The 27,761-nt window shown below is 43.8% G+C and overlaps 2 protein-coding genes across 8 annotated transcripts in view; one reads left to right on the forward strand and one right to left on the reverse strand.

Annotated features, from left to right (window-relative positions):
• Positions 1-371: 371 nt before the first annotated feature.
• Positions 372-27,761, reverse strand: part of LOC110982461 (alpha-L-iduronidase-like) — a 55,386-nt gene continuing 27,996 nt past the window's right edge. For all 7 annotated transcript variants that reach the window (XM_022240866.2, XM_087144669.1, XM_022240864.2 and 4 more), the window contains one exon: positions 372-27,759. The gene's annotated coding sequence lies outside the window, so the exon portion shown is untranslated. The remainder of the gene's footprint in view (positions 27,760-27,761) is intronic.
• Positions 12,255-12,952, forward strand: LOC147796932 (uncharacterized). The gene is made up of 2 exons (XM_087144672.1): positions 12,255-12,471; positions 12,818-12,952. The coding sequence occupies exons 1-2, from the start codon at positions 12,255-12,257 to the stop codon at positions 12,943-12,945; spliced, it is 345 nt and encodes a 114-aa protein (XP_087000798.1). The 3' UTR covers positions 12,946-12,952.

Here is a 27,761-nt window from a genome sequence, read left to right on the forward strand (position 1 = left end):
GTCGCGTCGTGCGTCGTGTCGTGCGTCGCGTCTTGCTTCAGGCGACGCGATGCACGACACAATGCACGACGCGACGCACGACAGCACAACGCGACGGGCGACGGAAGGGGCGACGTTTAGGCGGCAAAAAAAGCAACATGGAAAATACCTAAAATAGCACGACGCGACGGGCGACGGCACGACGCGACGCACGACGCGACGCGTCGTGTGTGTACAAACGTAATGGCAAGAAGGCGACGGTGCAACCCGACGGCACGACGCAAGGGAGCTGTAAAATAGTCCAGCCTTAATCCACACAGTTGGCGATCTTTGCAATCTACGGTGGTCAGAACGTACTATACAAGATATATTTATTGAAAAGGAGAGTCCTGGTGTTTTGCATTGATTTATTCGTTGAATTTTAAAAGTAATTTCGACAACTTCAAACTTACTTTCCAGTAGTCACTTTTCAGTTCATTTGAATAAATTTTTGGAGAAATTAATTTTAATAAAAATGGTATTCCACTAGTTCCTCAGTTAGTCAACATATCACCCTTTTGCATAATAAACTACAGAAAACATGTACAATCATCATCTAGCCGTACATTCAAATTAAAAGAACAGTCGGTATATACTGTGTCAGCAGACGTAATCGAATGCTTCAGTGTTTGTTTTGTTGTGAACATGACTGGAAATACTAGTCTAGCATTTCAAGTGTTACTCAATATAAGTGAGAAAACAAAAGGATGATAGGGGAATGCATTAGCAGGAAGTCACGGGACTTGAGTATTGCACTTTATCTTGGCTTCAGAGATATATTATCAAAGCAAATAGATATTTATATACATATACAGAAGATAATTTCCACAACTAAAGATAGCCACGTACGGAGCTCTGAAAATGCCATCACATTTTGTCGAGATGCTGATACAATTTATCCGAGGATGGCGACATATTGAGGTCGGTTCACATTTAAGGCCCTTCAATTTCGCGTTCATGTTTGCTCTCGCGCCAAGTATGATTCGGCCTTTACACGTAAAATGCCAACAAAGTGCCGTCATAATACAGATAATTTATCAAGGGCTCCTGAATTTAGGAAGTCGGCATCCTGATGTAATACATCGACACCCTGAAAATAATATCACGACATCCTGATATAATTTAATACAGGATAGTGACGTCCTGAAAATAAGATCAAAACACACGTAATTTATCACAGGATGACGACACCTTCCTGAGATACTTAATCAATACGTGTAGGATATCGTCATCTCATTCTAAGTTACCTCAGGATTTCGACATCCTAGCTTAAGAATGTTATCATCTAATAATGAATTATATTAACATGTCTTCAACTTAATTTCAGGATACCACCACTCCGCGAGAATTAATATGAGGATGCCCACTTCCTGATTTCACATGATGTCGTAGTCTCGTGATGAATTATCATACAAGGCCATCACCCTTTGATCTCAAGAAATCAACATTACGGCTATGCTATGTCGTCATCCTGAGATAAAAATGTCGCCATGTCGAGATCTCGACAAGTCGGGTGGCATTTGCAGAGCTCTGTACGCAGGACACAATTATACGTACACGCAGACTTCACAATCTAGTGGTGTTCACCACCATCTATAATGTATGCCGGGTGTAATGACGACTGCTACTTCGACATTTGGTTGCCGAAAGCTTCATTAATTTTTCCACAAATTTAAAGAAGCTGTATGTTCCATGGATGCTCTGAAAAAATACTTCGCTCTCTTTTGCTCGCGTTTTGGTATTTCCCTGAGTCATTCCTCAAAAATTGCATGGATTTTTTTGTGCCAGCTTGCTTTCGTAAATTGAAAAATATTTCGGAAGAAGTGGCTCTGGTAAGGGGGTGGAGCTAGGTTGGGCCGTTGCTTGACTGTCAGGCTGAACTCGAGGTGACTGTCATAACCTGGGATGTCAATCAAGAGGGTAACAAGGAAACTGTGCGAATGATATGCGACAATGGCGGCAAGGCTTATGCACATACAGTTGAAGTCAGCAAGTCGGAGGATGTGTATGCTGCTGCAGCAAAGGTCAGAGATGAGGTTGGTGAGGTTACAATGCTGGTCAATAAAGCAGGGATTGGACAGTTTCAACCGGTATGGAAACTTCCTGTTCACCTTATCCAGAAAATGATGGCTACTAATGCCCTAGCACCATTTTGGGTAAGATTTGATTTCCTGCGAAACAAACGCCAAAGTGATTGGTTAATTTACAGGTTAACATGTGATTAATGTTTGTGGCAACACTGTGTGGAGGGACTGGGCACAGTGAGGCATAGAGACGATGCAGCTGTGGAGTTCTGGAAAAGATCAGTGGAGCGTAAGCTCCTGGGGATTCTGAAACTTGGAAGGGCAGTGAACCGTGCCAGTCTATAAGAGGGTTAAGGTGGAAGGTTGCCTGGGGAGGGGGGCTAGGTGTGCCTTCGAGTATAGGGGACCCAATATGATGATGATAAGACGCCAGATTCCACTGATTTTGTAGTCTAACAATTCCTCAGAGTATACAAAATCATGGTTGGCAATCTTGATGGCTTATCTGATGCAGTAGAGGAACTCAGTGCTCGGTGCTGTTGATAAGTTCTGCCACTGACTAGCCAGGAACACATGCTTTGGTTTGCACAGTACGTTTGAAGGTTTCATGATGGGAAATTTGATTTAATCTCCTCCCCAGCTGTGATCTTTGTATTCGTTGAGTCTAGTAGACAGGTTCACATACCCCGATTTACACTTTGCCACATTTACTGGGGCTCTTGTACACACCGCAGTGCTTATCTGTCCTTGTGAGATTGAAGTAATAAGGATCTTAATCCCTAAGGATCGCCGTGTTGACAACTCAGATGCCATGCCTGCTGAGAAGGAAGTGGTGGAACTACTTGATCTACGGTACAGGGGATCCTCGGTCACATCCTCTATATACTTCAAGGCTTCCAATTCCCCAAGATGAGCCTCTCCAAAATTATCCCCTCAGTTGCCTGAGGACAGACGAACCACTCTGACACACCAAAGAGATTTCGTAATAGTAAAGATAGTTAGTATAAACCACTTTAACCCCTGACCCTTGACCGACTTCCGATCTAGTATTGACCAATTTGACCTTGACTTCCGGTAACAAGTAAGTAGATAAGGGGTCACGACTTCCGGGTTAGGAGAGGTTAGTGGGTGAGCGACGAAAAGGTCAAAGGTGTGTGTGTCGAATTAGCGGGTGAGAGGTCGGATGATGGGGGCGTAGCCGCGGCAACGGTGGAGGAGGTGATGGGATGTTGTTGCAGGTAATTAATTAAAAGAGAAAGTTGCAAGAAGGAAAATAAGAAAATCGAACGAACTTATCCCGAGCTTCGTGCGCGACGTGCCTCGTACTCCAAAGTTGATGTTCACAACATAAACACATAGACTGACACCAGGACAGAAAAGGAATTATCTCTTTTTTGAACATTTGTGACCCTGGGTAGGGTCTGGCGGAGATGCCCCGAAAATTCGAGGCTTCCATTTCAGCCCAAAGATGAAAACCTTCAAAGAAGCGGGGATCTCCAAGGAGGATAAGATGAAGCGGAAAGACTTCCAGTCTTCCATCGTCAATTCATCAAGCTTCTTGTCGGCTGACTGGAGCTCCTTTTTTACTGCCCACCCCGCCAGCTCTTTCAAGGTCAAAGGAGACCGTGACGGCAAATGGGTCGGGTACTCGGTGTCGACCCACCCGTGTCTTTGCGCCAAGCAGCACTGCAGCTCCACGGGTATCGGAAGTTGCAGTGCAATAGGCTCTGGAACTCGCAACCAGACGTCGCCCGTAGCTTGGTGTAGGTGTAGAAATACTGCATTGTCTACCGCGTCGGCAGCCAGCACCTTTGGGGTCACGGTACGGCCCATTAATTGATGATGGTCGCCGCACCGTCTCTGTAAGTGAACGTGCCGGGCCGCAGTCCACAAGTGCTTCAGCGTGCAGAGTTGTACCGGCGTCGAGCTACCTTTCTCGTACCAGAAAATAGCAAGTGTATAGTAAATCTTGCTATTCTCGATGATCTCTTCAGGAGGTTGGAGATCTTTTATATCTTCCCTTTAATATGGACCAATATAGACAATCGATCATGTCCAACAGAGTCTACGAGTCGAAACTCCATGGTGAGTCAGTGAAGTAATGAATTGCTTGGCCGTCTCAAGTGTTTTTTTTTTGTCGCTCTGCGTGGTATTAGATTGTATACACGCGAAGAAATTAGGTAACGGAAGAACAAAACAAAACAAAAAAAGACCAAAAGAATTCAGAATAAATACGGAAAAGACTAAAATAATTCAGAATAAATAAGAAATAGAGAGATAAGAATTGAATAGGACGGTTTCTGTATTTACACGGTGAAGGTCAAGTTGAAAAGATCCACGGTGACAGTCACGTGGGAAGGGTTCGAATCTGAAGCGCGCATTGAAATTGTGCGGCGACAATCAAACTCAGGAGAAATGTCCGAGACCTCCTCGCATGCACAGGACAAGAATTCAGTTAGAGGAGGAGGAAAGGACATGCAGCAAATACCAATACTGGATACACGGTTAATATCCCTATGTGCCAACTCAAAACGCTGAAGACTCTCATCAGCAAAGGTGCTACTGGACTTGCCACTAGCTGGTTTAAGCTCATCTTCGGCTGCTTCAGGTGGAATGGGCACCGAAAGATAAATATTGTAATTGCCCGAAGGAAAATTGAAGTAAGAGTGAGAACGATTGCCGTAGAGCCAATTTTTGGCTTTGGCTAGTTTGTCCATGGCGTTTACGCATGCATGATCAAGCACAAGTTCGAGGAAGACAGAATGAGAAGACGTCGACCTCGGAAAGAAATGCTTGGATGTGGGGAGATTCTGATCTTCCGGCAGGGGAGCAGGAGTTGGAAGTCCCAGAAGTTGTATCATTTCATGCTGGAGCAGGCAAAGGCGGAACTTGGAAGGAGAGAGATCCTTTCCAGAATTAGGTTCCTCCTCATCAGGAGACTGATAACCCTGAGATACAGACCGGGGAATGCTCTCTCAAACAGAAGATCCCCGTAAGTCAATGGCAATACCAGTCCAATGTGGACAGTATCAACCGAGGGGTGAGAACAGCTGGGAACACCAACTAAGCGTCTCGACCGTAGGGTACCGAGTCAAGCACAAAGCTGCCCTGCGCAAGGGGCATATTCACACACGCTCCAGCTGTAGAAGAGTGCAGACAGGCCAAAGATGATGCTCGACGCTCGAAAAAAGCCCATAGGGTGAGACTCGCTCGCCGAAATGCCGTTATGAGTCACCCAAGTTCTCTCTCAAGCGACAGACTCAACTACTATATGCTCCAGAAGGTCAGTAGGGAGCGTAAGTGGGCCAGAGATAGTCAGATCTCGAAGGGACTGTGGGCGCACAAAGTAGAGGCACAGTAGGAACCTGGAATGGACCGGCATGCTCAAACTACTGCGAGTTGTGAAAATCTTGATGGTCAAAGGCAAACTCGCGTGCTCGACAGTACAGTACTGGAGCAAATAAGGGTATCGCATTGTCGCACCCCGAACGACCAAAAAGTGAATAATAAAGTACCACACTGTCCTATTCCCTATGAGCTCAAGGATACCGCAACCAACGCACTACCGTCCCACTAAGCTAAGCAACCCCCAGCTCGGAGGCGACTGGAAATGAGAAACAGGGTGGAAGGACAAAATCTCTCCACACCGGAATCTAATGCACAGAAAAGGGGAGAGAAGAAAACAATATGCCCGTACCAAACTACAAATATACACAGAAATGGGCAAAGGCCAAGCTAACTAAATGCTTCTAATACTTTATTATTCCATAATTAAACAGAGGGAATGAAAAACAGACACAAAATATATACGTGTACATGAGCAAGACTTTCCATCAATTTTATCCGGAACACAACTATGTACAAAAATATACAAGAAGCCAAGAAAAGCAAGCAGCCTGGCAATTCCAACACAAACTAAACTAAAATGAACCAAAAGTCTGCAGTCAAAGGAACAGTTTACCGTTCAAAGGAACGAGTAGAAAATAAGAATAAAGTGTTGATCTAGAAATAACAACGTGACCGTAGGTAGCGAAAGAAATTCCCCAAAATATTCGGAGGACAAAACACATCCGTAGCATAACGGCACTAAGAAAAAGAGGAAGATGCATGGCAGCCGTTTCACAGGGTCGAGCAAGTGAGGGCGCAGTGCCAAGTGATGGAGAATTTAGCAAATGGAATGATGGAGTAGGAAATAATGCATATAATCTGCGTAGGTCGCAGGCAGTAGATCCACTTGTTATTACAGTGCCATCAGCAACATGAAACAGAAGCTACAGGTCTTTGTTCGGCCTCCCAACTCACCAGAAACATTTTGTTTCCAAATGGATCCAGAGACATCTATCTTCTCCTTGAAAGAGTTCGTACACAGTAAGGTCAGTGTCCGGCCCAAAAATCAATACATGTACATCAAAAAAACTTTCAGGTATGTGATAATGAAAATACAAATTTTTGCATTTGAAGTATCAAATATTAATCAGGTTGAACTATATTATGTCAATCATCCTAGTCACAAATGTAAAGAAGTAACAAATACATACAATACTTAGAAATGAAACCTTATGAGGTTTGGGGACTGCACAGTTTATTGCCTAAACATCTTCCCATGGGGTTACTTTTCCAGCTCTGTGACTAACTTAATCTTCAAAAGAGTGGTGTTGACAAGGACAAAAAATCCTTCTTTCTCTTTCCATGAAAACCTGAATCAAAATGGGCAGAAAGGTAAAATACTCACGATGAGAAATTTGGGTTATTACATGATCATGCCCTCTCAAGAGAATTTTCTGATATCGAGAGTCAGGAATACAAAAGTTTTTTAAATACAATGATACCAATGTACAGGCCCTTTCCTATCATTTCGTGAATTGTTATTTCTTAAAGGTTAAACAAAGCTACCAGATAGGTTAATCAAAATCTGTTTAATTACCTTCTGATGACTTATTAAACAAAATAAACTCTGCGTCAATTGAACAAATTTCCAAAACTAAAAACTGTTCTTACTTATTGAATTCTTGGTGATTAATAAGTCATATAACGCATCTTGTAGTTCAAATTTATTTAACCATTCATTACCTGTTCTCAGTGAAAGTATTTTCTTTCATGACGTAAAGAAATCCCAACCAGACGAAAAGAAGTGACAGAAGAGCAGCAAAGTGAAGAAAGCAGAGCATCAACTCAAATAGAGAATGGAGCAACCTTCTGACAAAGACAAAACTCAGCTTTTCTCGTAAACTACGATGCAATATCGTAGTGGTCCTAGGCATCATCTAACTAAACATTTGAAAACAAATAACATTAATTCATTTTTTGAATTTACCAATTTGTAGTTAGGATGACTGAGTTGAAATGAAACGACTAACATTTTTCCAATGCTGTATAACAACATCTGTGTTATCTGCTAAGAGATAAACCTAAGTGAGGAAAACACCATTTTGGCAGTTTAAGATAGGTGAGACAAATCCCGTACATGTTTACAGGAACAAAGTTGTTATTGTAGAACCTGATGGTTCGAGCTCTCTGAGTACAGCGAGTAAGGTGTATCATTTGTGCGGAGTTACGAATGGGAAGACAATTGGCGTTTTAGTTGCGAACTTGGGAACACAGCCATGGGTGATACCACCTTATACCAAGTTAGCTTCGTTGTTTGAAGCGTCGGTGTTGGACTGTATTGAGCTGGATCAGACTCCAGTTGGTATGCAGGTGTCTGTAAACCATGTGTTGGTAGAAAACACCGGGTGCTTAGACAACGATTCGTCTAAGACAAGTGACACTGCAAGTCAAGGGGGTGAGCCGATGAAGGCTGAAGGGGAAGAATTTACGTTTCCTGACGGGTGTCAATATCGGTTACCCCCAGGGCTTAGCCTTGAGTCTTGCAATTTGGATCAAAATGAAATGGAACAGGTTGTCCGACTTGTTCAGAAACATGACCAGGTCTTTTCAAAGAGTCAGTTTGATGTTGGTTGCTGTGATCGGATTCCTCACAGAATAAACACAGTTGACCACCAAGTAGTCAATGAACCGTACCGTAGAATCTCACCGCACTGTGTGCAAGAGGTAAAGTCCTTATTACAAGGTCTACTTGATCAGGGTATCATAAGGCTGAGTGAAAGTCCTTATGCAAGTGCGGTAGTGCTTGTGAAGAAGCGTGACGGAGGTTTGCGTTAATGTGTTGACTACAGGAAGTTGAATGCGAAGACAATTCGCGATGCATTTCCTCTTCCGCGGATAGAGGAGTCACTTGAGGCACTGCAAGGTGCCAAGTGTTTCTCGGCTATTGACTTGGCACATGGCTACCATCAGGTCGCCATGGACCCTGGTTCAGTAGAGAAAACAGCGTTTCGTGTACCATTCGGACTTTACGAATTTACACGAATGCCGTTCTGATTGGCGAATGCTCTAGGAACGTTCCAAGGGTAATGGAACAGTGTTTAGGAGACATGAACTTGTCAGAATTACCGATATATCTTGATGATATATTGGTGTACTCGTCAACTGTAGAAGAACATTTGCAGCGCCTTGACAAGGTTTTCACAAAGCTTCGGGACTTTGGCCTGAAAATCAAGGGCAAGAAGTGCTCCTTGTTTCGTTGTGAGGTAAATAACCTCGGGCATGTCATCAATGCGCAAGGGATTGCCGTTGATAGGGACAAGATACAATGTATTCAGGACTGGTCAGTCCCTAAGGGGTCAGAGGAACTGCAATCATTCCTCGGGCTGGCGAGTTATTACCGCTGTTTTGTCGAGGGTTTTGCTGCAATATCTGCACCACTGCATGCTCTACTTCCACCAGCCAAGAAGGGTAAACCTCGAGCAGAGGCTGGGTTTACCTGGAATGCCAGTGCACATGCCGCGTTCGAGAAGCTAAAACAAGTGTTGGCGCAAGCCCCAGTGTTGGTATATCCAGACTTTAGGAGACCCTTTGTCCTAGAAGTTGATGCTTCTCTAAAGGGACTTGGCGCGTGTTTAGCTCAGCGTGACCAGGAGGGAAGGCTACACCCCGTTGCCTACGCGAGTAGAGGTTTGCGCGGTGCGGAGTCGAAGTATCCGGATTATAGTTCCTTCAAGCTAGAGCTGCTCGGCTTGAAATGGGCGGTCGTGGATAAATTTAGAGATTACTTGATCGGTGGAACATTCACAGTCCTGACGGATAATAATCCGTTGTCGCACTTGAAAACAGCAAAGTTGGGTGCAAGTAAAATGAGGTGGGCGGCACAACTCGCTGCCCTCAACTTTGACATTGAGTATAGGTCGGGTGCAAGCAATCGTTGTGCGGACGCACTGAGCAGACATCCTGGAAACTGCTCTTTGGAAGTGATTGCTGGGATTCTTCAAACTAAGACACATTCGACTTCGGTTCCATTACATGTACATGTAGATGCATGTAATGCATGTATTCCAGAAAAGGACAGACCTACACAAGCAGGTCCACCTGGAGTTTTTCCATCATGGTCTTCTGATCAGCTTGCAGCCTTGCAAAAATCAGATCCTTGCTTGAGTGTTGTTTGGGAACGTTGGGCTCAGCAGTGGGTTCCAGGTGAAGTAATTCCTGGGGGCGAAGACGATGCGCCTGAACTGAAAAAGTGGCTGTGGCAGTGGTCACGTTTTACGGAACGTGACGGAGTCCTTTGTCGTATAGTTGAGAATCCAGTTGTTGGGGAAGTGTTCCAAATACTGATGCCGGAGTGTGTTCGATCCAGGGCCATGGAGGGTTGTCACGAAGGCTTGGGGCACCAGGGGGTGACCCGAACTTGTTCGCTATTGCGCAGGCGCGTGTACTGGCCAAAAATGGAGGCAGACGTACGAGCACATATCCGGAAATGCGAGCGCTGTGTCAAGGCGAAGGTGTCGGAACCTATGCCAAAGGTTCCCATGCGTCACTTGTTGGCATTTGATGTTCGGGAGAGAACCATTAATTCCAATAGACCAAATACTGGGCTGTAGTGATAGTAATTGGGGGCAGGATTTTGTCCAGGAGCCGTCTGAATTGCTGGAACGTGCAGGGGCATTGGTAAAGGAAAGGGTACGGAAAAGAACTCTTCAGAATGAAGCCCGCCACCATAAGGTTAATGCCGTTCCTTTACAGGTTGGTTCGCAAGTGTTGTTGAAAAAGTGCGCGTTCAAGGGCCGGCATAAGCCAAAAGATGCCTACGACAGGCAGCCATATGTTGTAACTTGGAAAAATGCACATGATGATGTGTATCGCATCCGTCCATTGGATGGTGGACCTGAAAAGACCGTAAATCGTAAATACCTGCGTGCAGATCAACTTGCTGAGTCGGATAGTGGATCAGAGTCAAGCGACGAATCTGAATTTGATATAATCGTAACAAAAACCACTCCGAGTGGCGTCAACCTTGGGCAGAGTGTGGAAAGCGAAAAAGTAGGGGAGCCGCTTGTAGCCTCAGGGATGGATCCAGTCCTTCCACAAAGGAGATCACTAAGGAGAAATAAAGGGAGTCACTCCAACCCGCATAAGCTGCCCCGCTCTGTTGTAAAGTAATCTCCATGTGGTCGTTGGCATGTGGTTGAGTGGGACTCGGAGACGCTCTTTGGAAGAGACTTGGGGCATCCAGTCTTCCAGTGAGCCGACCCGACCTCATGCTGCCATTTTGCTTCACACTGCATTGGGGAATTGTCAAGGTTGACTATTCGTTTATAATGATGCTTGTATGCCTGTATGATTGCATAGTAGCTTGTTGGTAATCATTCCAGTTTTGGCTTGATATTGAAATACTTTATTGGTTTTAATTAAAGAATAAAAGGTCATGTAGATTATTCAACTTAGATATAAGCTGGAGAGGAGGAGGCATCCTCTAGCACCTTAGTCACCAAATATGGGATTCGTATTATTTGGACACAGCTTTGTGAGACGGTTATCTGGTAGGCGGAGAGCCACAATAGATGTAGAATTAGAAGGAGGGAATGTACCTATTTCTTGCATTGGAGAGGGAGGTTTGACTCTAAGTCGAGTTAATTTAAGTCATTCTCGTTATTGTCAAATGATTGCCAAAGAAAATCCTTCTATCTTGATAATTGACCTTGGTACTAATGATTTATGTGCAGTAAGTGTAACTCCAAAGTCTGTATGCGACTCACTTTGTAACTTTGTTCGGGATTTACCCATGCATGGTGTTAAACCTTGTGTAGTAGTGTTCCTACCAGTCTTGCCACGTATAGGGAATATGAGGCAGGGTCAAGTGTCAGTTTCTCAATTTAACGAGAGGGCAGATGCTTTTAATGAGCTGTTAGAAGCAGAAATGATGAAAGAAGATCTTTGGTGGGTGTGGCACCATCGTGGTCTGAAACATCCACGATATAATCTTGATGGGGTTCACTTAGATCAGTTGGGGATGAGCCAGTATCAGAGAACAATCAGACAAATTGTAAAATATTTCGAAAGAAGGTGTTGGTAACTGATGTATGTACAATGTAAATGTATTATATTCTGCTAAACCAGAAAGTGTTTGCAGAGTGGTGCCTTGTTGAGCAAGTTGTTAAGAGCAGCTTATGCTAATTATCCTGTTAAAGCAGTGTTCGAATTTGTGAATTAAGCTGATCTCCAGGAGTAGATCAAAAAAAGTAGGGGAGTTTGTAGGGGAACGATTAGATCTGATTTTGCCCCATAATTCACAACTTTGACCAATAGAAGGCGCTCGTCTCTTGGAAAAGTTTAATGCCCAAAGTTAACCGCACTGGCAGCTATGTACGTGTATACATACCGTTTCTAAAAATAGACCTTGTATCCATGCAGCGGAGGGGTACGTGCCATTTCTGTTTGACCTTTGGCTTTTATGTGACATGTACATGTATAGAGCATGCATGACGTGCGTGATGTCTTGAAGTTGATATGAGGGGAGTTCACGTGTAGCTAGCTGGGGAGAGAGAAGGGGAAAGTTTTTGGTCTCTTTTTCCCGGTTCCATTTTCGGAATGGAGTAGAGTAACAGCTAGTACAGCCTTACTTGCCTCCTCCCCTGCAACATGAATGTGATGATTTGATGTGGAATCTGAATAAGATCATTTAAATAAATCGGCAACTTTCTGAAGGTCTGAACTGCCATTCTCTGAGTTTTGTTCGACTGTGATGTACCATGTGTCATCGGTATAGCACCCAGCAGCGCAACCCCGCGCATACTACAGTAATATTTTTCAAAGAGGTTCAATTTGCTTTTGGCAGACAAAAGCCTGATTGATGATCCACTCTTCCAGGACCTATCCATGAAAGTAAAAGAATTCTGGGAAAAGTTGGCCAAGTGCCTAAGATACAATGAAGATGTCATGCAAATCCACACCATCTCTGAAGACAAAAAAGAATGCTGTCATCACATGTTTCTGTCTTCATGGAAAAAGCAGACAAATCATAAAGCAGGACTCAAGAGGCTAGGAGAAGCATTAGCAAATGTTGGTTTAGCTGAACTGTCCTCACTGGAGCCAGGTGAGTCTATATGCACATCTTGAGAGTTTGTGTTGGAATGAGAGCATTTTCATCAGATCATCTGTGTGTAAAGCAGCTTTCAATCCCTAAGAAAGGCCACACTATGCCATGTCCGAAAAAATCCTGAAAGCGTTTTACGATACGAAAAAAAGGCAAGACGAGTCAATTTATAGGCTACTTAATTCAAAAGCTTTTTTCACCTTCAATAAATTAAATTGATTAAAAGACAAAAAAATAAAAAGAACAGAGGGTTTGCATTCATTACTATTTTCAATAGTATAGGGTCCAAGTGTACATCGAAGGGTTATGGTAACCTTACATATCATTGAACACCTTTCTTTTAAAGAATCAGACCAAGAAGATATCCAGCAAGGGCCACTGAAATCAAATGAGGATGAGAAAGCAGGAGCAACTTCAGCCCCAAAAACAAGACACTGCATGGATGAAAGAACAAAGTGTGCAGAATGGGACTAAATCATTGGAGGAAGAGATACTGAGAAAGGAGCAAGTTTATGATGGAGACACGACCCAGCTACAGAAACATCATCAAATGCCGGAGGAAATATGGCAGAGCTTGCAGGGGAGAATGACATCATCAAGAGAACATGGATAGGGCGTTTAGAGTCCTTCACAACACCTCACAAAAGGAAAAAACAGCAAGCATCAGCCAACCACCCGGACATGTTAAAAAGGGGGATGCCATTTCTCAAAGAACAGGAGGTGAAGAAGTCCACACAACGGAGCCCACAGGTGGATAAATTACGTAAAAGCCCAAGTGAGATACAAGAAGAGGCAGCACTTGAAGAGCTGCCATCATATGCAGAGAATTCAGAAATTAAGCTCATTTCAGGATATCATTCCTTCTCGACCCCAACTGGAAGCAGTTGCTGCACAAAGACAAGGATCTTTGCCACCTGGGTATGTGGAAGCCATGAATGTCTCTGGTGAAAATAATACTGCCGTTGTGGGCAGTTTTTTCAACCAGTATCAATCTTCAGTTGGACTATACCAGCAAGTGCTTCAGGTAAATAATTTACTATACCAGCAAGTGCTTCAGGTAAATAATTTTCCAAATCAGTATATGTTTGCATGCTTTCCACTTTTTCCATTTCTCATTGCTCCTCGCATGAAATGAATAATACAATTGTACATGCACTAGGTGGTACATAACATAAAATAATGTAACAAACAATTAACCAATAAAACCTATCAACTTGAGTTGCACTTACAAACAAATAAAACTTGTAAAAACTGACGCTGAAATTCAGAGGTACATCTTATTTTAACATTGAAAATGTTAAAATCCTAAAATAAAAAAATTCCTCAGAAAAATTTCTTTCCAATGGAGCTTTCTTTACGTATTGATGGTCACGCCATGCACCATGTAGAGACTTGAGTAGCATTACCCAGGACTGCAGGATGCTTTAAAAATCCCATCTTTTGTTTCTGATGGTTTATGTTATTAGGAGATGGCTAAACAAACCCGCCAACTCAACATACATATATGCCACTTCCCCCCCCCCCCCGATGATTCACTGAAGTATTGTCGGAAGCAGATTATAAAGTACTACCAGGAAACAACCAGCACCATAAGCATGCACACCCCTTGGATCCTTCAAGGACCATGGATATTGATGAGCTGTTTTTCATTTACTGCTCAATTGGTCTTACCTTCCTATAAGCCTGCACACCCCTTGGATCCTTCCAGGACCATGGATACTGATGAGCTGTTTTTCATTTACTGCTCAATTGGTGTTACCTTCCTATAAGCCTGCACTGCCCTTGGATCCTTCCAGGACCATGGATATTGATGAGCTGTTTTTCATTTACTGCTCAATTGGTGTTACTTTCCTATAAGCCTGCACACCCCTTGGATCCTTCCAGGACCATGGATATTGATGAGCTGTTTTTCATTTACTGCTCAATTGGTCTTACCTTCCTATAAGCCTGCACACCCCTTGGATCCTTCCAGGACCATGGATACTGATGAGCTGTTTTTCATTTACTGCTCAATTGGTCTTACCTTCCAGGTGTAGAGGAAAAAGTAATTCTAGCTTCATGGTTAGATATATTCAGGCCAGAAAAAGTAGGTAATTGTATCCCTTCAAGTGAGGCAATATGTGGTAAGAAAATGTTTTTGTTAATTTTGGATTAACATCTCCCGGCGCAAATCCATCCTTGGACATTACTTTTTTGTTAAAAGTTACCAATGCAAGCAGTGTGCTCAATCTAATGTTTCCACTAACTAAATTCAAATTTTACCACCAGGCACATTACTGACCAAGATGAGATTGATTGAGCTGACTGAACACTATGAAGAACAAACTGCCTTCTTATTGGATGTATTAGATGAAATTCCTCCTCATGTTCTTCGTTCTCCTTGAGGTGTATTAAGAGTTAAGGATATATTGGAAAAAAGCATCTTGACAAAAAGTTGTATCTTAGTAACAACATGACCGCACAAGGTTGGGTATGCCCTCAATGAGTACTCACAAGATGCATACATTGAAGTATTGGGGTAAATATCCAGCACTGTGAACACATGCACCAGAAAGTACTTTGCAGAAAATGTAAGGTCAGCAGAAGAAGTGATATCTAATCTGAAATGCAGTATATGTGGAAATATAGGCCCCAATGATGCTGCTCTTCACTTGGGAAAAGCAGTCAAAATTACCTGGAAGAACAACATTGCTTTTCAGGGAAATTGTTGAGATTCTTGTCATTTGCCGATGCAATGAAGGCAAGGATAAAAGGAGCTGATGAGATCAAGTTTGTGTGGATTAGGGCAAGTCACCCTGGATGGGTTACTAGACTCTGATGGTCAAAGGTCCATTTTCTCTGCCAAAGAGTATATTTAAGGATGGATGTGGATTGGGTTTCCTTCAACAGGAAAGTTCACGTAATGGCCAGAGTTGTATAGTGACCTTCCTGCACAAGTCCTTCCAAGAATATTGAGCAGGGGTCAGCTTTGCCAATTTGACATACAGAGAAAGGTTCTGTGAGAAGTTGAAGAAAATGTGCAAAAGTTGCAAAAATGTGAAAGCAATGCAGCGACCCCTTCAGTTCACGTGAGGCTTGGCATCAAACTCCCCTGCTACCAGACTCATCTTGAATCATGTTAGAAATCTGCGCCTGGGACCACATGAGTTGAACGCAATGTGTTTGAACTAATTATTGTTGTTTGAGTCCGATTCTGATGAATTTATTGATATGTGTGGAACAGTCGAAGTGGTGTGTAATTGGGAAGATTTGACGTCACTCCTGCATTACTTGAAGTGTGACCCGCATCCATGTCAAGACACCGAGTATAAATTGCACTGTGACTCATTTGAGGCACTGACATTGTTGAGAGATACATGTATTCTATGGAGTGGCAAACTTAAGCCAGGCAGTAGTCAGGATTCAAAGGGATCAGTACTGGAAGTCAACTACACCGTACCTGAACAAGGGAATCTGGAGATGTTGCACCTGGAGAGAAAATACTTGCAAAAATGAATGCTGAGCTTCGGACAAACTTCAGTTTATACAACTCTTCCCACCTCAGAGGCATGCAAAATCACTTAAGACTGCCTGGCCAGTGACCCTTCCCTCGCTGACCCCACCGCCCTCTCACCCAGCCAGATCACCGACCTCATCCGGCTCTGCGTATCATCCAGCTATTTTCAGTTTCAAGGCCAGTTCTACCAACAGACGGCAGGGACTTCCATGGGATCTCCTACATCCCCAGTCCTCGCCAACATCTTCATGGAGGAATTCGAATCATCTTCTCTTCTCACCGCCGACCGTAAACCCACCCTGTGGCTACGCTACGTAGATGACACCTTTGTGATCTGGCCCCACAGTCAAGATGCACTTCAAGACTTCTTGGGGTACCTCAACCAGCAGCATCCCACCATCAAGTTCACCATGGAGCAGGAGGAAGATGGTCAACTTTCCTTCCTCGACATCCACCTTACAAGACACACAGACGGCACCCTCGACCACCGCGTCCACCGCAAGCCAACCCACACAGACCGGTACCTTCACCACAGGTCATTCCACCACCCAGCCATCAAGTCATCGGTCAACAGTGCCCTCGTACGGCGAGCCTTCCAGATCTGCGACCAAGACAACTTGTGCCAGGAACTCCAACACATCAAGACCGCCCTCCACCTCAACGGCTACCAATGCATCAACCTCACCAAGCCTCCTCCCAAGACGTTAGGGTCCTCTATACCCGAAGTCACCCCACCCTCCTCGGCGTTAGGGTCTCCTATACCCGAAGCCACTCCTCCTGCAGCTACCATTTGCCTCCCGTAACTTGGCCCCGTCTCCCACCAACTTCGGAGCATGCTACAAGCCGCCAACATAAAAGTGTTTCACTCGTCTCCCAACAAGCTCCAAGCCCTTCTACACTCCCACAAAGACAAGCAGCCCTCCACCACTCAGCCCGGTGTTTACCGCATTCCATGCGGTCAGGTGTATATCGGGGAAACAGGAGGGAAGCCTCCCGACCCCGCATCAAGGAACACCGGGCACATGGCCGACGAGAAGAATAAGACAAGTCGGCCATCATCAAGCATGCCCACGACAGAGACCACAACATCAAATGGGACAACGCAGAACTTATCGCCCCCATCAAAAACTGGATGCCAAGAAGAATCCGTGAAGCCATAGAGATTTTCCGTCACAACACTGTTCCCCAAGACATCGGCTTCAAGCTCAGCGACATCTGGCGTCCCCTACTCTCTCCAGTACACCACCCCCCCCCAGGAAAGTAGGGTCTCCTATACCCAAAACCCTCAGGCACCGGGTCCTCTTTACCCAGCCTAACCCCCCTTTCCCGCCCAAAGCAAAGCTTCAAATCTTACTTATCTTCCTTAATGAGAAGTCAGCCTTTGATATTGAATACATATTGGAACACCTAACCTAAGTATCCAACCAGTTGCTAGAAGTCAAGGGGTGTGGCAGTTCACAGTGTCACCAGTAGACAAACAAATGCGCTAAGGAAGTGCAGTAGGCTGAGACCTGTCAATTTGGCTCATATCAACCTGAATGGTAAGGTAAGCAGGCTAGCTCCTCTTATTCCTCCATCCTCCATGTTGGTATTGGAGGCACATAGATGAAATGATGACGTCCGTGATCTGATCAGCATTCTCCCTGCTGGGCATAGTTTGAGGAGTTTCCGTGTTCCCTGCAATGCCTTCAGCTTGAAGGGATTAAAGACCCTGACAGCCCATCTCTGGGGCCTCCCACAGCTATTCAGATTCCAGCTTGAATATAAAGGTCCAGATTCAGATCAGGTTGAGAAGATCATTATGGAAAATATTCCTTACTGTAGACCTTTTAGAAGCTTAGTTATTACGTGAAAATTTGCATATCATTCAACAAAATGTTGATGCATTTCACATACATATAAGGACATGCCAAACAAAGTCTTGGGCTTCTATAACCCTGTTCACTCTTAAGGAACACGGAAAAATCAGGCAGCACTGCATTGAAAACTTTGCTGACATTCATCATAAGCAATTCTAGAAGCAACAATGTCTTGAATTGTTAATTCAGTTAAAGCACCTAAACATTACCAGAAATCCTTAAAATGCCCATCCCGTGTGTGGCTTGTCTACTTCGTTACGCACACATGCAATACGTGGTATTGTGTAACTAAGAGCAAACTCGGCGCGGTCTGTCTGTAGAAATATGCCGCTGATTACCCGACAAAAAAGGATTAAATTCTGCGGGTTGATGAACCCTGTTTACCCTAGTTTAAAGAAGAAGCGGCTGTACAACGTCTGCGTGATGAAGAACCAACTGTGGCCCATCTCCAGAGTTATTTGTCGTAAAAAAATGAGAGGTTTGTACTTGCCTTGTGTGTCTTGGTAATGCTTGAGCTTGGTAGGGCCTATTAATGTAGGACAACGTTCAGTCGTGACACTGCAGTCACAGTCATCTGGTCATCATGGTCTAGCCTACGCTAGCCTACACCCTACGTTAATGAAAGTGTAGAACCAGACTACAAAACGCTGTTTCAGAACTTTTGCTGTCACCGGCTAACTATCCACTGCCTATTTTGTTTTGAAATTTGAGTCACAGTCGTTTTTTTTTTAACTTTCAGGGCAACAAATACCTCATCAACTGGAAGAATTGGCCCCTGACTGCTTGCTCTTTGGAACCAGAGATCAACCTCATCCAAGGTTTGATCACAACTTTTCAGCATCCTGAAGTGAAAAACCGTAAACAGCTGGGACATTTTTCACTGGTGCAAGCTTTCCAGAAAGTTCTCTGGTACAACCGATCTGAATTGCATCCCGTTGATGTTAGTTTACCACTAGACGTCTTCAGGCACTTTTTTGGAAACACTGGAGTTCCTTCTGCCAGAGTCAGAAGCTACAAGGAGTACCACAAGGAAGATTTTAGCAACTATGGATTACCAAGAGGGTGACAACATCTGGTCAACTCTGACTTTTATGGACGGACTCTCGTGTTCCCAATTTTAATGCAACCAGTTTTACGATGGTCTACAGAGAACTTTTGCATTGTTGACGGAGAGGTACAGAGAATCACTCCCTTTCCAGTGGAGAAATCTTGATCCGGTGTTGTGCAGATGCATTCAAATTGGACACACAAATGTTCACTTCTTCAAATGGAACAAGACATAGTGGCCTCGACCGACATGTATGTGATATTGTCCAGTTCTAAAAATCTTGCAATCAGTTGTGGGCAGTAATGTCACTCAGTAAACCAGTTTTGCAGACTGTGTTCAACCCTCGTTTTCAGAACAATCAGTCAATCAAAAATTCCAACATTCATTTTCAGTTACTCTCCCATTTCAAACATGCCTTGAATGGTTTTACATTTGTGATGGAGTACCCTTAAAGTACACTGAATTGTTTGGAAAGTTTCTGTATGAACATTACAAACTTCCTTCGGATGCTTCTGAAAGTCAAGATATATATTGTATTTCAACTTTTCTGAAAGTAATAAAAAATTCAAACCTAGGGGGAAGGGGGTGCCCTAGCCCCCCAAAACCCCTCTCCCTATTCAATGTACCACTGCTTCAGAGATGAGATTGCACTCTGGCATATAAAGAGGGTTGCACTGTGGGGCTGCATATGAATGCCATAAAGACTTGGTTAATGCCTGAAACCACACGGTGCAGGTTGAGATCCAAACAGAAGATGGCAGCCTAGCTACTTGAAGTGAAAGAATTTAACTATTTGGGAACTTGGGTTGGGAGCACAGAGTAGAACATCAGCGTATAACAGGCACAAGCATGGAGATCCTGCAAGAAACTAAGTAACATATGCAAATAACCATTACCCACACACATCACCTATTCCAAGCCACTGTTAAGAGTCTCCTGCTGTATGTTGCAAAACCTGGACAGTCACTAAGAAACTTGGAATGGCAATGGGCGGACCGGTGCACACTAGTAACTGCACTGAACATGACCTGGAAAATGCACGAATTAAAAAGAATAGCATGGGAATGTCCATTCTTGCTGTAATTCCAAGTCATGTCACACAAAAGATCGTTTATCTTTGCAGGACATGCACTATAACTGGGCTGATGTTAGGATACTACAAGAGGTAATCACTTGGATACCAAAACAAGGAAAGAGATGACCTATAATATGAAGACCTTCAACTTCAAGAAGACACAAGATATGAAACTGCGCAAGTGGAAAATATCATGCAGGATTGATTCATTGGCAAGCCATAATGGATGCCCATGTTTAAGAGTAAGAGTCAATGGAAGCAAAAGTAAGCAATGTTGCATGGGATTACAATGCAGCCTGGGACATATCTGAGCCCAAACTTGTACAGTGACCATGTGTGCCGGAATATAGTGGTCAATAGTAGCAATTTCTAAAAATACTGTAACTGATCAGTGCATGAAGCACTAACCTAAGCCAGCAGGACAGAAAGTAAATTAATGTGGGTTAAAACTCTGGATATTTACTTGATATGCTTTCTGTAGACAGTCTGGTCTAATATGATGGAATGATCTGTCAGGGGAGGCGAGTCTAATAATATTCTGGTATTTTCTGTACAATATAAAAGTGCCCCCACCCCAGGTGAGAGACGAACCACACATTCCTGACAGTTGCAAAATGTCGTCTTGGCTAAGAAGAAAGATAGCACAAAAAGGTTTTATGTTGATTATCGGGCACTAAATGCTATCACAATAAAAGACACGCACCTTTTGCCTAGAATAGATGAGACAGTGGACACCCTGGCTGGTGCCACTTGTTTTCAACACCAGATTTAGCATCCGGCTATTGGCAGGTAGAGGATGCCAGCCAAAGGTCTGCTTTTGTGGTCTGTAATGGTCTATATAGGGGGAAATGTATGACATTTGAACTCTGCAATGCCCCTGCCACATTTTGAGAGACTGGAGAAAGTCTTTTCAAGGTTGCAGTAGAAATCCTGTTAATTTACTTTGATGACATAATTGTCTTTGGCAAGAGTGTTCCAGAGGAGATTAAATCCAAGTTGCGGGAGGCTGGACTAAGTTGTCCTCGCTTATGTGAGTAGGAAGTTCAGCAAAGTGGAGAAGGATTACTGTGTGACGAGGAGAGAACTTCTAGCAGTAGTAACCTACTTGAAAAATTTCAGGCAGTATTTGTACGGTCAGAAGGCCACAGTTTGAACGGACCATGCTGCTATGAAGTGGTTACTCCAGTTCAAGTATACCTGCAAAATTTTGAGAAGAAATTCTGAGTGAATTGCATGGAGGCAAGCTCGGTTGCCACTTTAGTGTGAACAAGACTGTGGCAAAGGTCAAAGTAAAATACTTTTGGCCTGGACATTGAGGGGATGTGAGGTCATTCATCCACAGGTGTGCCATGTGTGCACGAAGAAAATCCCCCGCGAAAAAGCGAAGGGCTCCTTTGGAGCAGTGCTACATAGGTGACCCAATGGAGAGAGTGGCATTAGATTTGCTTGGGCCACTGCCCGTGACAGCTAGTGTTAATACAGTCAAACCTGCTTATCAGGACACCTTTGTAAAACAGCCTCTTGTCCATAGCGGCCACTTCTACATGATTCTGATCGACATTGCGCGTAATTTGTTGGTCGCAGGTTTCAATATTGTGGCCTCTGTCCAACGCGGCCAGCAGACAAGCGTCTTGGAATGGTGCGTGGACATTAATATTGTGAGAGAACATCCACATTCCGGCCAAAGAAAAGTGAAGGGCGCCCTCTTGTGGTGCATCAAATTTGTAAAGTCAGATACCTGGACTTCTTTTGTCGTGGTCAAGCATGCCAACTACCTAGCCCGACACGTCCGGTCCCAGCACGGTGGTGCCGCCGGTGGAGAGGCTGAAGGAGCAGCGGGCGGTGTCCCAGTCAGACAGGTGTCACTGCAGAAGAGGAACTACCGTCGGAGGGGAGGCTGTACTTCGGAGGCAGATGGTTTTCCGTTAGCAGTTTTCAGCTGGCCTGAGAGAATGCAAGCCGCCGGAGGAGTTCCGTCGGAGCCTTAGGGCGGACACAGAAACCCAAACGGAGGCCGTACTAAAGAGGGAGGAATTCACCACGGTTACACGTGAGACGCTGGAGGAACCATTGGGCCTGCGCACATACAGGGAGACCGAATCGGTCGGCCTCAGAGAGCCAGGAGATATTTGGTGGCGAACCTGGAACAGAGACAGTCTAAACGGTGAATAGGCCAGATAAACAAGAGACTTTGCAGTGGGTAGACCTCGCTGACTGTGGTGTTCTTGTTTGATTTGGGAACCAACTTGGGGCCTAAATCAACGCTAACTAACATTCTCGTGGACACCCAGGTAGGCCTAAGCCTTTTGAGAATGAGTGAACATTAATATTGTTGTTTTTGTGATGATTGTTTGACTCAATTTCTGTGTTTCTTCTAATTCTCCTTTTAATCAAGACAGTCATTTTTCTAAATTGAGTGAAATCTTAGAAATGTGCCCTATTCTGGAGAATAGGCTTCTTCGTAGGAGGGGGTAGTGTAACAGACATTTGTAAAGCCTTTTTCATGTTTTATTGCCATGTTAATCTTTTGTAGGCCGCCGCCGGCGCTCAGGGCCGCCGGCGGAGGGCCTCCGGCGGAGTGCCCTGACCTGTTTCTCTTGTGCTGGGTACGCACCTAAAATTGGTTTCTATTTTGGGGCGTTGTGGTTTGGCGGGCGCGGGAGGGAAATTGGAAAAGTGCCTGGGTGGCCTTAGAAATTGTTATACAATTGTTATGCAATGTTATACATTGTGATACATGCTGTGTTTTGTAGAGCGCGAGTGTCACGTAGGCAGTAGTTGTTGTTCTGACGGCCGTGTGGAAGGTCATGCACTGAGTTTGGTGAATAAAACAACTAAATTCTTTTTGGAAGTCCTGTATCTGTCTCCCCTCTTTTGCGTTACCGGGTTTTGAGGGACAATAGCACCCAATTTATGCTGTCCGTTGTAACTCGACAAAAACCTGAGTGTCATTTTCTCCTATGTCTCGTCAACTTATTATAGACCGTCATGTTATCAATTTTATTTTTCTTAATCTTGTTTTCAGGTGATAAAGTACATGACGTTGGAAATAAATGTTAAGTTTGTCATTTATGTATACAGAAAAGCGAGACAGACAACAAGTCCAACCTAATGGAGTTAGAAGGCCTTATTAGGACAGTCAGATGGCTTGATGAACAGGGTGTAGACATCGGGACAGTTTGTCACTGATAGCCACAACCAAGTTACTAAGTACATCCGTGAGAAGCTCAGACCCCGTGGAGTTAAGCACTTCTATGACATATGGCATGTTGCAAAGGTTAAGTTGGACTTGTTATGGAAGTTGCTGCAGATAAAAAAATTGAGGTTCAGCATCTTTCATCATATATGATTTTTTTTAAAATTGTTTTCTGCCATTTCTTAAAATCTAATAAGGTCTGAAAAAGAAGCTTACTGTTATGGCAAAAAAAGACAAGAAATACAGAGCTGGATACAGGGCATCGTTAACAACCTGTATTGGGTTGCCACATCAACATCTGATGGTGATGGAGACTTGATGTTGGCAAAGTTTGCCAGCATTGTGGATCATGCCCTCAATGTTCATCAACATGACAATCTACTGTTTCCCCACTGTGCCCATGGTGATTTGGAGGAAAGGAAGTGGCTCATCCCAGGTATTAGGCTTTATTACACATGGAAATAATTATGTGCATCAGTTTGGCTGTATATTGCATTTCAATGCCAACAAACATTTACATTGAATTTATTTGTATTAACCAAAGTATTCTAATGTTCTTTAATTCAGGTTCAAAACCAGCAGAGGTCCTTCAAGACATCCTAAATGCCACCAATGTAAGGGTGTCAAAATGCTTTCACCATTGATGCAAACGTCAAGCATGGAAGCATTCCATTCCTTAATCATTCAATACGCCCCAAAGATGCTTGCATTTTCGTATGAAGGCATGTGGAGCTGGTACCAGTGCAAACTACATAAAGTGAGTAAAGAGTAAGAAATATATGTTGTACCAGTTGAAAGAAACAAAAGTCAAGTATCTTAATTCCTAAGTAACATTGAATTACCCGATATTGAAAAAAAAGGATGAATTCTTATTTCTTAACTTAGAAGAAGCTATCGTCAAGTTTATTTCCCGTTTCTCAAAGGTTCAGCCAGTAGGACGGCCAGAGGGTTGTGAGGATCTCACGGTACCAGCACGGGTGATGTTCCGGGACAAGAAAAAAAGAAAATGAAGAGCAAAGACAAAAGCAAGAAAAACAACCAAGAGACAGGCTGCAGTAGAAGATGAAAGTAAACTGTCATCAAGTGAAGTGAAGTTATTGAGCCATGAATGTACAGCACAAGTCAAATACAGCGGCCGACCAAGAAGTCATGGAGACAAATCAAGAGCAGAATGCTGAGGAGGAAACTCAGGAAAAGACCCAGAAAGGAGACAATTCAGAGGGGCAGGGCAAGTCTGAAGGAGAGCAGAGACATTACTCCAGGAGGCAGCATCGTTTACCTGCCAGATACCGAGACTGTTTAGTGTACAATTTTGCATGATGATGTGAATTAATTATTTGTGAAGTTTTGTGTATTATTTTTATGCCTTGTACAGAAATAAAGCACAACAGCTGAGACCAGTATGCCACCCAAAGCCAGTCCAGTGAAGATGAGGCAGATTACTTGCAGTCTGTGGGAGAGGTTTCGAGTAGAAACAGGGCCTCTGGGGGCATTAGAAGCCGATTCATGGCCCAGCAGCCCACATCTTCTGCAAGAGGTGTCATTCCACTTCAACAGAAGAAATAATCTCTGTACACACTACAGACAGCGTCATCCAGAATTCTTGGAAGAGGTGGAGATTGAAAGGAAGGCAATTCATCCAAGTGATGGAGAAGAGGGGTCAACAATCCCTTGAGTGCTTGCAAGAGATATTTCTACCTCTTCAGCAGCAGCAGTGCCACCCATGCCTAAGCCAAATGAGGGTGCAACATCAGAGCAAGGTAATCCAAGTGGAGATGTGGCAATGATTAGTCTTTTGCTGATGCCGATCTCCCCCTTGATTGCATCAAAGTCCCCTCGGTTTCTCCGATCTCCATGGGAAGCCACAAGGTCTCCTAGAGAAGATGAAGCAGAAGTTACCTTCCACAAGCAGCACCCATTCATCCATGCCACCTCTGTGTCCACTGGAGACAGCTGCTCATCCAGTAGACTCATCTTCAACAAGAACATTCGCCATTGTGATGATGACATCATCAGGGGTCACGTGACATGAGATTAAATCTACAGTTTTCCTTCATAGGTTTTGTACACATTTACCACTACACTCTGTTTTCAAGCTTATGTCAAGTGTATGTTGGAAATGTCTGCATCGAGCATGAGGAGACAGTTAAGACAACATCCAAGTTCCATGACACTGACTGGCCACTCAACCCAGTTCAAGACAAGTCTTGAAGGACATTAGGGATGTAGAAGACGACTGGGACAGATGTCAGATTAAAGCCTAAGATCTTGTAAATAGTTTATTATTGATTTTCCTAATATCAATGAGTTGTTTAAACAAAGTGTTATCTTATTGGTTTTATAGCAAAGTGTTGTATTATTGTTGTTGAGGATGTACATGCACAAGTTGTGAGGTTTGAAACAGGGAAATTTATAGACCTCAAGCAGATGCAGAGGTTGACTGAGGTTTGCTTAAAAGAAGTAAAGTAAGCCTCGGAGGTTCAAAGTATTACTTTATCACAGGTTAAAGAGGTTTCTACTTCTATTTTGGTTGCAAATTATTTTTGTATAAGGCTTCTTATTAAGCTTAATGAAACAAGGATGTTTCAAACTTAGCCTGGGCCAGTGTGACAGAACGAGCCGTTAGGGGCAGTGAGTCTAATAATATCCTGGTACATGTATAACGTTAACCCTAACCATGTTGAACCCGACAAGGTTATGCAAGATTTCAATGGTCCCTGGGGGTTAGGGTTAAAGTGCTACCCCAGGTGAGAGCACGAATCACACGTTCGTGACAGTTGCTTAGTCGTCGAAGAGTAAGCCACGCTGTAGAAGTTTGGTAAGGTAAGTAAAATGGGTTCCATTGAGAGGGTTATACTCTTGAACCGTAAAACCTCAGTCCGGGACGGGAGGTTGTGAGAATAGCTGTTGCTGGCCTTGGCTGGTGGAGCAGGGAAGGACTGTGCTGGTTGGTGTGTACGTATACCAAGGTTTAGTGTGCATGATCTATTGTATATGATCTAACAGGTTTACATAGAGCTCCTTGAACGTGTCGATCCATAAAATAGGTTGGAGACAATAGCTAACCTGTGGTCACATAATTATTGTGATGTGCGATAATTATTGAGCTTTACAGTGGACAGGTTGATTCTGTTGATAACCTTCCACTGTGAGGTGTGCTAATGAGGTTGATACTGAGAGCGGCTTTGGTAATTTGCATAAAGTTACCAAAATAACCCTCAGACCCAAGAGTAATAAACCTCTGGTGAGCTTCAGGACACTTGATATTGGTGTGTTATCAGTGAACCTTCCTCAATCTTTGTGTTGTACCTATTGAACCAGAGGACCAGAGTAAACCAGCTGAGAGTTGTATACATAGCTCTTGCGTGTTCCTCTTCACTTCAATAACTTGTGTTAGGCAGAGAGCTCTTTAATCCTTACCTGTCAGTATACTGCTGACAAACGGGTACGCCTGGAACAACAATTTTTTGTTCATGACAATTCCCCCCGCCCGCCCCTCATGTATAACCGTTCATGCCTGCAGGATGATGATAAATATTCTTGGGTGGGGGGAAAACCGCCAGGGGGAGGGGCTATCAAATCATCCACCACAATTTTTTGTAGTGAAATTTCAACAGCTCTCAAAAAGGGAGAATGATTTTAAGCCATAAATGCACCATGTTGATGTAAGGTTCTGCAGAAATGCAATACACACTGTACATAATTACAGACGTACATTTCTACCATGAACACTCCCTCTAGTGTCAATTCCCTAACCCCGCCCCCAAGTCCTGGCACAAATTTACATCACTGGTAACAAACAAAAACTAAAAACGTTGCTTGCAATAAATGCCCAGGTTCTGCAAGACAGTCTGTCAACAAATTATATAAAATGTAAGCTAAATTTTTATAACTTGAGTACCCGCAGCCCTAATACTCATGACAAAAACATTTTCAGATGTAGCATCAAGGCTGGAGTTACTGCACTGGATTAACCAATTACCTGGTACTACCTTCAGCGTATAATAGCCCCTCTTCTGCACTGCAACACCCTCTGCCGCCACCAACCCCCCCCCTTAATATTATTGTGAGTCTAGTTGCATGACTTTGCTTACATTGCCTGTAAGACCCCTTCCCAAGAGTGGAGTGACCCCTTGGACAGGGTGTGCAGCGGTCTGGTCTGGCATGCTTTAGTGCTGTACCATACCATGAAATCCAACATCCCTCTGCCTGATCTGTGAACTCTCCTTACAATTAAACTGGTGATCCAAAGCCTTCAATTTTAGGCCTGCTCACACTGGAAAACCAATCTAAGTGGAAATGGATACAGGGGCTGCTGCAACACTCATGGTAAAGGTAACCTTCCAAGACAAGCAGGATGGGATATAAGCTGAACCCCTCCACAGTAAAACTGCAATACATAGGCAGGGAATAAAAGAAATGACAGTGCTCACAAAGTAGATCGAGGAGAGGAGAAAACCTGATACAACAGTACCATGTTTACAGAAGACGGACCACCGATTAAAGGCTTCAAGGCATCAGTGGAGAAACCAGAGAATTCATCAGCCATCTACTTCAAGATGCTGGAAAGAAGAAAGCACTAACTGTCTTGAGGGAGCAGGGATCATCTGAAAGCT

The sequence above is a fragment of the Acanthaster planci genome, linkage group LG13 (genome assembly GCF_054643075.1).
Source record: "Acanthaster planci isolate LZ-2023a linkage group LG13, COTS_SCS, whole genome shotgun sequence".
NCBI classification, from domain to species: Eukaryota; Metazoa; Echinodermata; class Asteroidea; order Valvatida; family Acanthasteridae; genus Acanthaster; species Acanthaster planci.

Bases quoted from the DNA above. Each gene is read 5' to 3' on its own strand.
- LOC147796932 (XM_087144672.1), top strand. From the start codon at position 12,255: ATGAAAGTAAAAGAATTCTGGGAAAAGTTGGCCAAGTGCCTAAGATAC. The intron at 12,472-12,817 runs GTGAGTCTATAT...TTTCTTTTAAAG, and splicing joins ACTGTCCTCACTGGAGCCAG to AATCAGACCAAGAAGATATC.